This window comes from Dermacentor andersoni, chromosome 2 (genome assembly GCF_023375885.2).
Source record: "Dermacentor andersoni chromosome 2, qqDerAnde1_hic_scaffold, whole genome shotgun sequence".
Taxonomy (NCBI): domain Eukaryota; kingdom Metazoa; phylum Arthropoda; class Arachnida; order Ixodida; family Ixodidae; genus Dermacentor; species Dermacentor andersoni.
The window spans coordinates 107,309,922-107,322,356 of NC_092815.1; the positions used below are offsets into that span (position 1 = coordinate 107,309,922).

Consider the following 12,435-nt stretch of genomic DNA (forward strand, 5'->3'; position numbering starts at 1 on the left):
TGTGTAGCGATGCATGACTTTGATTACTCTCAAGGATTTCATGCATGATTTCGAACAGTGGTGTCGCAGGGAAGGGTGTAAAAAGACCAATAGCTAAATAAACATATTGCTGTTGAACATACTGTTGATAATGATGATGATATGAGCATCTAATTTGAAATGAGGCAGTGGCACATGACACCAAACTTTAAAACTTCTGATACACTTGAATCTTCAAATGTACTTGTACACTAAGCTATGTACATTAGTCACAGTAGAAAGTTTGCTTCATTGCTTGTTATTCCTTCCTTTGCATCTGAATCTTATCGCTGTCTCTGTTTTCAATTCCTGTATGTGGTGGAGTTAATCACTGGCACTGTGAAACAAGATGCGAACACTCTTTATGTACTTATTGTCAAGTAGGTTATGTGTCATCAATGGGTAACCAAAGCTAAATTATGTCACCCTTCACATTCAATAGGGAATATTGCCCACCGCTGCAGCTTATGATAAATAGAAACTCATTGTTTTGCATAAAGCACAAACCTATACTTAGTTGGATGTGTATAATATGTTCATAACTGTGAGTCAGCCTAGTTGGACCAGATTCATTATTTAAAAACTTTTGTGCGCAAACAAACAGGGACAAAGAAGAGGAGCAACACAAGGATGAGCACAAGGAAGCGCTCGTCCTTGTGTTGCTCCTCTGCTTTGTCCCTGTTTGGTTGCGCATAAACAGTTTTTTAATAACAATATGTTCACGCTTCATTTTTAATTTGTCATACAAGCACCTCAGCAGTACAATTTCACTACAATTGCTTGTTCCATGACTCCATTCATCCTCACCTCATGCCATGGCCGTGCATGAATTAACAACCCCCATAACATTGGGGAATCGCTAACGGGGAACGACATGCCTGTTGAATAGCCCATATATTTGTAGGAGACTGGTTTTGACCTCAAAGAGCAACTGCAGTTTGTTGCTTCATATTAGACTATTAATTTTTAATTCTCTATACTGTTATTCTAGTGTTGTAGTGAGGCTACAATTTCTTAAAGTTTTATAATAGGCTGCAACTTCTCTTCTTTCTGTGGCATTCCTTTTACTTTTGCGTGGTGTGCCCTTCTCCTTGTTCTTGCATAGCTCCGCAAATAGTTATTTACAACTCGCTGCTGTTCATTCTAAAACTAGCTCACGTAATACAATAAGCAAATTGCCACTTTATACTGTGAATAAAGCGTGAGGTACATCCTTCCTTCTTTTTCTTTTTTCCCTTCTGCAGCACTGCCTAAGTTTTCTGTTCATCTCACTGCACCACCGTACATTTTTCCGGAGGAGTCCAATAGCACCTGGAAAATATGTGCGAGGTATAATTCTTTCCTGCTCTTCATATTGCTGGTTTTATAGAGGTATATATGGTAAATTTTTCATGACGCTGACATATGACATTGCCTAGGTATGTCTATGGCAAGCCTGTGCAGGGACAGCTCAGAGCTCAGCTCACATATAAACGTTTCCCCTGGACTTCCGAGTTAAAAAAGGTCCTACCCAGCATTGACATTGATGTACCGGTAGGTCCTTTCTTTGAATGCATGTGCCTTGTAAAAAAACTGCTACAATTCTTTACAAAGAGCAAGATGCACCATCAATAAAAGTTTGGAAATTCATTACCACTAAACTTAGTACCATTTCAAACTTCTTTATACTGCAGTTTCTTGTCCATATTTTTGAAAAGTTTGAATTATCCAAAGTTAAATGTATCTTAAACAAAACAATGTTTTTATTGACTAGCAGATCCACAGAAACAATGTGCTTTTGGGACTCCTTTATATGTTGGCCTGCAAGCAAAATCAGCTGAAAAATTATTGAAAACATTGCAGAAAGCTTTTATGTTCTGATTATGTCATCTTCAGTACAGTGTTCTACATTAACATTAGAGGTTTCGAGGTTTGTTATTATTTTTTTTTTCAAGCTGTACCATATTTTTGTGCACAAAACCTGCACAGTGCGACTAACTAATTTCACAACTGCACCTGCGCAACAAAAAGAAAGACAGTTATCGTTTATTATCAATTTCACAACTGCTTTAATCTAAAAGAGCTACATCATTTCAGTGGTGGTTTGCAAGGAAATAAAAGCAGTAAAATTGAGCTAACTGAAAGTTCTATTGCAATTAAGTGGTTGTAAAGGTTCCTGTCAGTGATTCCGTTTGTTTAAATAAAAACTTTGTCCAAAAGGAGACTATTTCCTCTGTTAACTGTTTGTGGAACTTACCAGGGAAAGCTGGTACCAGGAAGCTGATCCCAACATCAGGAAGACCCTTATGTTGCTGGTAATATAATGTTTTAATTAATGACACAATATTCTGAAAACTTCACTTAATGTAGCAGAGTAATTATGTGAAGGAAAGCATCTGCAAAAGCAGCTCTAGCCAATCCCTAATAGCTGCAGATTACTTCTTTGTGACAGTTCCAGTATTCTGCCTAGTTTCCATTTGTTGTGCATAATGGTTCCGATTCTTCTTTTTTTTTTTTCGAACAACAGATGAGATTGAATGAACTATTGCAAGGAGAAGCATTTTTTGGCATCACGTTTACACTCTGCACTCTTCTTTTCTTTAAGTATAGATTAGAGGTTGCCATGAGTTTGAGGTCAACGGCAATCATCTCCTCTTTGCCAATAGGGATATCAATCGTCGTCCTCTTATTCTTACAGCAGAAGTTGCAGACAGTGCTACAGGTGAGTTAAGTTAGTCGAAGAGCGCAAAAGACGACGTATAGTGTGAGTACCGTATGGGATGTATAGTGTACCATATCTCCCATCTTTTGCGCTGTTCGATTCCTTTCAACATGCACCTAGCAGCCCAGTTCAACACACTCCTGCAGATCGGAACACTAAATGGGGTAGCCAGCAGTTAGGTGGGAAAACGCCACCAGAGAAGAAAGACAACAGGATACACAAGGCACAGGAAAGATTCTTCTGGCATCATTCCTGCACACTTCTGTCTTTCTTCTTTGGTGCTTTTTTTTTTCTGCTTAGCTGCAGCCTGTCCAGTCTATAGTCATGTACCAGCTTGCCCAACAAGCTATCCTTATGAACACATCATGAATTGGTTAGTGATCACCTGGTTACAGTGTGCATGCTATGCAAGTTCATAATTTTCATTCAAGCCCATTATGAACCAATGTTATGTACCCTGTTGTAGTTTCTTTAAGTACTCTTCAAAACTGCTCCAGTTTTCAATACTCTGACAAAACCGGTAGTTCGTTTTTAACAAGTAGGTCATTGTATCATCTTTTTTATTCCTGCAGCTGTAGTATTACAGTATTGAATATACACTGTCTTTATGTTCTATGATTGTGCAAAGCTGATGTATTAGTAAACAATACTGATGTGCACTTCATTTTGTTCTTGTTTTCCAATTTCTAATCCATGAAATTGTTTATTGTGAGCACTGTGATGAGCCTCAGCTTCTTCACTATCATCATCATAATTGGAGGATGAGGAGGTGGTCGATTTTGATTGCAACGAATCTCACATGCTTTGCATTACAAGTGTTTCATAGTTAATGTTTGCTTATGAATTTCACACTACATCCAAGGTGTACGAATGTTGCAGTCTACAAATAGCAACTTGTTCAGGGCATCTGTTTATGAGCTTTCTTTCAGTGTAAATGTACTGCTGCATACTAAGTGGCCAGCTGATACATCTTTATTCAGCGTGCGAGTTGTTTGCATAGACTACTCTAAGCTTCTTTTGTTGTTGTTGTTACTTCCTGTCTTCATTGAGCAGGGGAGACAGTGTCCGCCAACATCACAAAAGAGTTTGTCTGGTCACCATTCACATTGGAATTTGTCACCAAGCGCTCCGTACCCAACTTCAAGCCTGGGCTTATCTACAGAGGACTGGTGAGAGCACAGTAAAAATTGTACATGATAAATGCTTTAGTAAAATACTCAGTGTAAAAAGCTTTTCTCCACATTAAATGAGAAGATAATGCTAGTATATATTTTATTTAAGCTATACCAGAACTTGAAGTGGTAAGTAATGTTTCTATGTACCATTTCTTATTTTGCATCCTGCGAATAAGACACATCGCTCTTAGCCAGGCTCATGTCCTGATGTGTGATAAAAATTGCTTAATGAATACCGGAAGAAAGGGGGTTAACCAAGGGGCCAATTTTTATGAATCATATCATTCGAAGCCAACAAAGACACCAAGGAAAACATAGGGGAAATTACTTGTACTTACTTATAGAATTAAATAAATTATAAATTCATGGCAATGAAAATGGATGAATATACACTCTTTCATTGCGATTAATTTATCATTTCTTTAATTCAATAAGTAAGTACAAGTAATTTCCCCTATGTTTTCTTTGGTGTATTTGTTCGTTGGCTTCTCATGTTCAGAAATACCAGAAATATGAAAAAAGTATGATCTTTCCGGTGCGATTTTTCTTTCATCAATGTGTGCTCTTTGTCTTTCATATCTTTAACATGTGGTGTAAACAGATGATGGAAACATTTTTTGCAGATTAATTTCTCTTGCATTACAATAGGGAAACAAAAGTAAAAGAAATCGCCGCCCAAGCACTCCGTACAGATGGTTAACCACCGAAGCTGAAACGTGTGGCCCCTGTGTTTATCACTAGGTTAATCCCAATGGTTAATTAAACAAAGGCTTGATGGGCTGTCGGATCTTCGGTACACAGTTGCTGCTTGCTCTTGGCTGCACAAGCCTATTCTTGTGCCCGGGGTGCAGCATCGGCATGGCGTAGACGAGCTCTTTCTCGGTTTTGCTCGTGGTGTTGCTGATCGGAAGATACATTTTCCTAAGGAGCATGTATGATGCGGGGCCTACCCATTTCAGAGCCGGAGAGAAACTGCTGCGCGCAAGCTCTTCTGTGACGATGAGCGACAACGTCACTCCTGGTGCAGCTAATCCAACACCAGCTAGATAGCATAAGGCCTTTTCACTCCTATTTATGATGTCATGTTACCTGGCCCAACTGCCATAGAATCTAATGGGGATGCTCTCCAGTAGGCAACAGTGATTTTGACGTCACTGCTTTCATCATGCCAGCCTTATCAATGAAAATTTTTGGCCAGGTAGCTTGACGTCATGGATCGGAATAAGCAGGCCTTGTGCTATCTAGGTGGTGTTGGCTGATCGTATGCCTCTCTTTCTTTCTTTTCTTTCGCACCTGTGCATGGGGCGGCGCCTGAGGAGTTTTCAGTGTACAGGCAACTGACAGACAGACAGACAGACAGACAGACAGACAGACAGACAGACAGACAGACGGACGGAAGGATGGATGAATCAGCTAGCCACATACAATTTCACTGTAAAAGAGTCTGATGCTTGAGACAGTTGTAAGCATTCCATGTAACACTAGTAATCTTATCGATGCACTGTGAATTGGAAGTTACTTGTTCAGGGTACACTGTGTTACAGCCATGTTGTATTTTATTTATCCATTTTATCCGCTTATCCTGTGCTATGTTTTTTACCGCCCTTGATTCTTTCTATGGTTGTGGAAAAATGCTACAGCAGTGCATTTTGTTAAGTATAATTTTATGGTTGCAGGTTCGGGCGAAATATCCTGATGGCACAGCTGCCTCTGAAAAGCGAGTCAGTATCTGCTTCTCTGCATCATCGCTGCCGACTGTCCGCTGCAGCGCACGCAGGAAGCCACATTGCCAGCGTGTGTCATCCACCGATGATGTTGCAACGGGGTGCAGAGACTACGAAACAGATTCTTATGGGCAAGCTCACTTCTCTGTTCCTGGACTGCGTGGTACCTTGAACAGTCTTTCCCTGACGGTGAGTGCTCGTGTACATTCATAACGACCTTCCTTTGCAACTGCAGGAAAACCTTTCCTTTCCTGTCCTTTGAGTCATTGATTTTGCTGTGCAACACAGCCCTAAGTGATGCGTGCCAGACTAACGAGTCGCTCCCGACAAAACACTTGCCCAATTTCTATTGAAAGTAACACTGGAGTATAAGAAATACCTATGGGACATTTAAGCTGCTCTGTCTTTTCTGCTTGCTTGCATACATGGCTTTCATTGGAGCATTTGAACAAAGTTCAGCTAAGACTGGAGAGGTTGTCTCGAAATTGCCCAGGATCTAACACTCTGCTAAAAAAAAACGAAGAAGTGAAACAAAGGAAATTGAAAAAAAAAAAAAGAAAACTGCATTTTGTTGCTAGGCCTCCCACTGGGGGTCCTGACAGTAGCTCCTCAGCATAAAATAAAGTTTGTTGCATCTCTGTATCTGTCTCTGCATTTTGTTGCTAGGTTAGAGGAAACCAATGCAGAAGTGTAAAGTTTAAAAATTGTGGGACGTCGATGCGCACCACCGGCCCTAAATCAAAGAAAAGGAGGCTTGCTCTTTTTGCGTCTGAGTACCCACGCCGTCGGGCAGCATTAGCATCAGAACATTCTCTCATACTGCTGCACAACTACTGATTACCAGCGGCTCACGTGAAATGCAAGGAAACGGGATTCCAGGAGATGCGAGAACCATGTCGGGAAAACAACAACAGGAGGTGTGAGACACACCAGCATCCTCACAAAATCTGTATCAATTTTGCATGCTCACGGTATGCTTCTAATGCATTATAGCATCCACTAACACTGATGCAAGAAGCCAATTGAAGAGATGCACTTAATTCAGTTTGTTCTGTGTCCCTGTTGCACTTGGCGATAGCATTAATATTGGCTCTTAGCAAGTCCAGAAAGTAGATGCCAATAGCCACTGTGTACAGTGCACACAGTGGCTATTGGTTATTGCAGTGTAGCACAAGAGGGAGGTTGTAGTGTACACTGTGTAGTTGGGGTCCTCCATTTTCGAGCTTCATATTTACTTTTAATTCGGGTGGTAAAAATTGGGTGTTGTTTTTGAAAAGGAAAAGCTGAGAGAAGTCGGGGTTTTGGCTGTATATAGTAGCCCAAAGTTAGGAATATTCTTGGTAAGTCGAAGTGTTAACTAAAATAGCTACTGGGGTAATTAGAAGTGAAATCGTTGTACTTGTACATAAACCAAACAGTGCCTAATGAGCTCCTGGCGGCTTCTGTTGAAAACTCGTGAATGGCTGTGCGACACGACAACTTCATTGATGTTGAACTCCTTTAGGAAGTCTCGCACTCCTGTATCACAAGAAAGTTCATGAGTGCCCATGTGACAGGAGTATAACACAAGCAGCGGTCTCTTTTTGAACACAGGCATAGTTAAACAAGTAAAATCTCCCACAGGAACATTGTCGATTCTTGTCAAGGAACAGGATATGGATGTCGTGCACTGAGTCCCTTCAAAGAACATATCAACACCTAATATGAGCGTTAGGTTTCTTTCATGAACTGTAAAAGATAATGTTCTGAATTCTGTGAAGAAGCAAACACTCAACACGACAGTCTTAAGTTTTCAGGGTGTCACATCCCCAGTCTACATAAATGGTCACCTGTGTCCCGCAAATAAGGAGTTGCTAACAGCTGCTTTGAAGGCAAAGCAGGAAAAAAACGAAGTTCACTTAGGTCACTAGTGGTAAAATTTTGATGCGGAAGTTGGATAATTCATGTGTGCTTCATGTCACATGTGCTGAAGATCTTGTTTATGGTTCGTTTACCTGCAGTTTTCTGTTTTCTTATATTCAGAGAAGGGCGGTCGACAACCAATCATCTTGTGCGCATTGAAGGATGTATCCGCGATGCATTTGTATACGAACAGTTTTTCCTATCGATATTCCTTGATATGGAGAAGGCATATGACACAACATGGCATTATGGGATCTTGCGAGACTTGTCGGGAATGGGCATATGTGAAAATATGCTGAAAATAATTGAAAGCTATTTGTCGAATCGTATCTCCCGCATGAAAATCGGCAACGTATTATTGCAACCTTTTATGCAAGAAACTGGTGTACGCCAGGGAGGCGTACTCAGTTGCACACTTTATCATTAAGATGAACACACTTCGTGCTTCTCTACCACCGGCCATCATTTATTCCGTCCACGTAGACGATATACAAATAGGTTTCAAATTGTCCAACCTTACAGTGTGTGAGAGACAGGTACAGCAGGGCTTAAACAAGGTGTCCAAGTGGGCGGACAAAAATGGATTTAAAATCAACCCCCAAAAAAGCTCTTGTGTTTTCTTTACAAGAAAGAGAGGCCTGGTTCCTGATCCTTGTGTAGAACTTCGTGGACAACAAATCCCTTTCAACAAAGAGCACAAATTTCTAGGTGTTATACTTGACTCCAGGCTTACTTTCATTTCACACATAAAATGTCTTAAAGCAAAATGTCTAAAAACAATGAATTTACTTAAAATCCTATTCCACACAACATGGGGTAGCGACAGGAAGTGTTTACTGAATCTTTATAGGAGCTTAGTTTGATTACGATTAGATTATGGTGCCGTAGTATATCACTCTGTCGCACCGAGCGCGCTAAAGATGTTAGACCCCGTTCATCATCTGGGTATCTGCCTGGCCACTGGCGCTTTAGAACAAGCCCTGTCGAAAGTCTATATGTAGAGTCAGATGAGTGGTCGCTCCATTTTCAGAAAGCATACATCAGCTTCACCTATTTTCTCAAAGTGCGCTCTAATAACGAATATCCGTGTTTCACAACCATAAATGACTCGACCTGTGAAACACTTTTTCGTAATAGACCCTCTATGAGACTTCCTTTGTCACTGCGTGCAAGAGAACTTAGCAGAGAAATGGCTGTCCCAATTCTCGAACACCGCCTAATGCCTCCAGCTAAGCTATTACTGCCCTGGGAGTGGCAGGTGATAGACTGTGATGTATCCTTTGTAGAAGTCACAAAGCACGCACCTGACCTCGAAATCACTATGCATTTTCGTGAACTTCAATCGAAGTACTCCTGCTCCGAATTCTGCACAGACGTGTCAAAATCACATGCTGGTGTATCTTATGCTGCTGTTGGTCCCTCTTTTTCTAAATCTGACGTATTGAACCCATTAACAAGCATCTTCACTGCAGAAGCCTATGCAGTACTAGCTGCAGTAAAACATATAATTAAACTAAAACTTGACAGAGCAATTATATTCACAGACTCGTTAAGTCTTGTAAAAGCACTCATCTCTTTGGAAAAGCATACAAATCCTGTCTTCAATGAACTCTACTCTCTCTTATGCAATATTTATCTATCACATAAACATGTAGTGATATGCTGGGTACCTGGCCATAGAGGCATTGAGGGTAATGTACTAGCTGATAAAATGGCCACATCACTCACATCACGAACCATTATTCCTACGGCTGCTGTCCCTGTCACAGATATTAAGCCTTTCTTACGAAAGGAACTGCGAAAACACTGGCAACGCATGTGGCACTCGGAAACAAATAATAAGCTGCAAGTTTTAAAGCCACAGTAAGGTTTATGGCCCTCCCCAACAAAATCACGGCAAACAGATGTCCTGTTCTGTCATCTCAGAATAGGGCACACATTTGGTGCCCACAATTTTCTGGTTACTGGAAATGAACCTCCAACCTGTGGTCGATGTGGAGAGAGGCTGACCATCCTCCACGTCCTCTTGGAGTGTCGGGAAGCCGAATCTGAGAGAAAGAAACATTTCCCTCTTGCATATCATTATTGCGTCCCTCTTCACCCTGCTATGTTTCTTGGTAAAGAACCGGTTTTTAACACCAAAGCAGTCCTCAGTTATTTAATAGATGTTGTCCTACATGTTATCAGCCCGATAAATTCGTAGCGCATCCTCTTTCCAGAGGATGCTGCTGTGATAGTTGATTTTTATAGCACATGCCTCCAGGCCCTTGTGTCTCAAGGGCTCTAACGAGGCAATGGCGCTCTAGTGAATTTCAGCATCTTACATATTTTTTATATCGTATCATTATTTGCAATGCACATTTATGCTCGTAGTACACGTCATTTGTCATTGCCATAATCTTACTACAAGTACATTTTATGCACTTTACAGTGACTATTTTTTAGGCCCCTTTACAGCCACATCACATAACTTCATAGAATCCATCACTCCACTGCGAAATCACTAACACTTGTGTGGCGCTCTTTGGCCATACCTGGCCCTTGCGCCAATAAAAACCAAACATTCATTCATTATATTTAATGGCAAATTCTTTTACTGAGGTTGAAGACATATGGCTTCAACAGAATCATTTCTCAGTACTGTATTACATTGTAATGTCACAGCATTAAGAAGAATTTTGATCATCTACTTGTGTACTTGTCTCAGCATTCATTAAATTGATATTATAGCTATACTAACTGAAACTTGGCTTAGATAAGGTGAATAAATTCATCTACCCGGCTATGCCATGCTATCGCAACCTAGAAACAGTGGGACACAAAGGGGGGGGGGGGCTATTTATCAGAAATTGTTTTGGCTTCGTTCACCTCAGCAATAGCTCATGTTTCAGCTCATCTGCTGAAAGTCTCTTTATCTATATTCAAAATCGTGTTGTGGTGGTTGTTGTGTACTGCCCACCATCTTCCAGTATGACTGATTTCATTACTGTTGTGGAAAATACTATGAATCCCACTGTGGAGTCTAAAGCGCCTGTTGCTAAAGCTACAAGTTGCTAAAGTCACCGTTATATTCAAAGGCGGTGACAAAAATAATGTATCAAACTACAGGCCTATTTCCATATGGCCCATTTTTTCCTTAGCTATTGAAAAGTTGATTCACATAAGAATGAATAGTTTTTTGAGTCGCCATAACATCATAACGCTGTTTCAATTTGGTTTTAGTAAAAAACGTTCCACGGGATCCGCGTTACTTCTTCAAAAAGAAATCATATTAGATGGTTTCGAGCGTCAACTTGACATACTTGGAATACTTATCGACTATACGAAAGCCTTTGATCCGATTAATCATACCACACTTTTTAAAAAGCTAGAGCATTACAGATTCCGTGGGGCATTTTACACACTTTTGCAAAGCTACTTGAGTGATCGCCAGCAGCAGGTACAACTTAATAACTATAAATCAAGCTTTCAATCCCTAAACAGCGGAGTACCTCAGGGAAGCATCCTAGGGCCTCTACTTTTTAATCTGTATATTAATGACGTAATAAGAATACATGAAAATACCCAATTTATAGCTTATGCTGACGTTACTAGTTTATCTTTTTTAGGATCAGATTTATTGGAAATTCAATCCAGAGCAAATAATGTACTCGCAAAACTGCACACCTGGAGTTTGAACAACTCGCTAACTATAAATACGTCAAAAAACAAAAGCGATGCTATTTAGAGCTAAAAACAAGAAAGTCAACTTTGATTTAGCGCTTTCTCTTGGTACATCACAAATTGAGGTGGTTCCTGCTGTGAAATGTCTTGGCGTGCTCTTTAATGAAAATATGTCCTGGGATTTGCAGTCTAATTCTGTTTGTTCCATCTTTTCTCTCTCGGTTGGTATATTATCGCGCACACATTTTCTTTTGCCTGAGAAAGTAAAACTGTTGTATAATTCACTTTTCCTTTCAAAACTGTGCTATTGTTACTTTGTCTGGAGAACCACCACAATTTCCAACATTCTGAGGCTTTCTATATTACAGAAAAAGGCTGTCCATTAGATTGTCGATGCTCCGTATAACGCACACACAGGGCCCATCTGTAAAAACTTAAAAGTTAATACCTGTTGTCGACTTGTACGATTCTTTACTAATGACACACTACAAACAAGGCATTAAAGCAAACAATCTGTGCTTGAAAGAACTTGCTAATTTGACTGAAAGAATGCATGTTTATTTCACGTGCGAAATCACTTTTTGGTTTACGCCACAGACCCGTACTAACTATGGCCACCAAATGATTGCATGTACATTGCCTACTCTTTTAACCAACCAGCATTGTTTTCTGTAATGCTGCTGCTGTTAAGTTTTGATTTTATGCTGGAAAGTTTCTCCAAGTTTTCATAAATTTTGATGTCGTGCATAAAAGTAAAGTATTTCCATTTTTAATGTTAATTTCAACACTTTTAGTTTTATTTTTCAAACGTATAGTTTTGGCACTGTAAGCTTGTTGCATACAAACATTTTCTGTTGCCCCTGTGAAAGTGCAACTATCGGGTACAGACCCCGTCAAGCTTCTGGCTTTTAGTCTGTGGCCCCAGCATTTTTGTACATGCTACAATGTATCGTAATGCTGAAATAAAAAAAGTATATCTCTCTTGTGACAGAGTTCGGACATCATACCAATGAGCTTGTAATCAATTGATAGAAAAAGGTCATATTCAAAATTATTTGCTTCTGTATGCATCTCCTTTTTATTCATATTTCAGAACGTTTGACTCGATTCACAATAGGCTTTACCATATTTTTCCCAGGTATTTTATTTGCTGAGCATTTCGCTAGCCCCCCCCCCCCCCCTCCTTTTTGTGTTTTCTTGTTGAATAAAATAAGCACTACTACTTATTGTAAAAACTGGATTAGGTCGTTTT

At 40.0% G+C, this 12,435-nt stretch overlaps 1 protein-coding gene across 2 annotated transcripts in view; it reads left to right on the forward strand.

The window, feature by feature from the left end:
• The window catches only part of LOC126541471 (ovostatin-like), a 73,408-nt gene that overhangs the window by 13,841 nt on the left and 47,132 nt on the right, over nucleotides 1-12,435 (forward strand). For both annotated transcript variants that reach the window (XM_072286490.1, XM_055076670.2), the window contains exons 7-11: nucleotides 1,263-1,347; nucleotides 1,437-1,551; nucleotides 2,608-2,719; nucleotides 3,773-3,888; nucleotides 5,571-5,807. In XM_072286490.1, coding sequence (XP_072142591.1) covers nucleotides 1,263-1,347; nucleotides 1,437-1,551; nucleotides 2,608-2,719; nucleotides 3,773-3,888; nucleotides 5,571-5,807 — 665 coding nt within the window. The remainder of the gene's footprint in view (nucleotides 1-1,262; nucleotides 1,348-1,436; nucleotides 1,552-2,607; nucleotides 2,720-3,772; nucleotides 3,889-5,570; nucleotides 5,808-12,435) is intronic.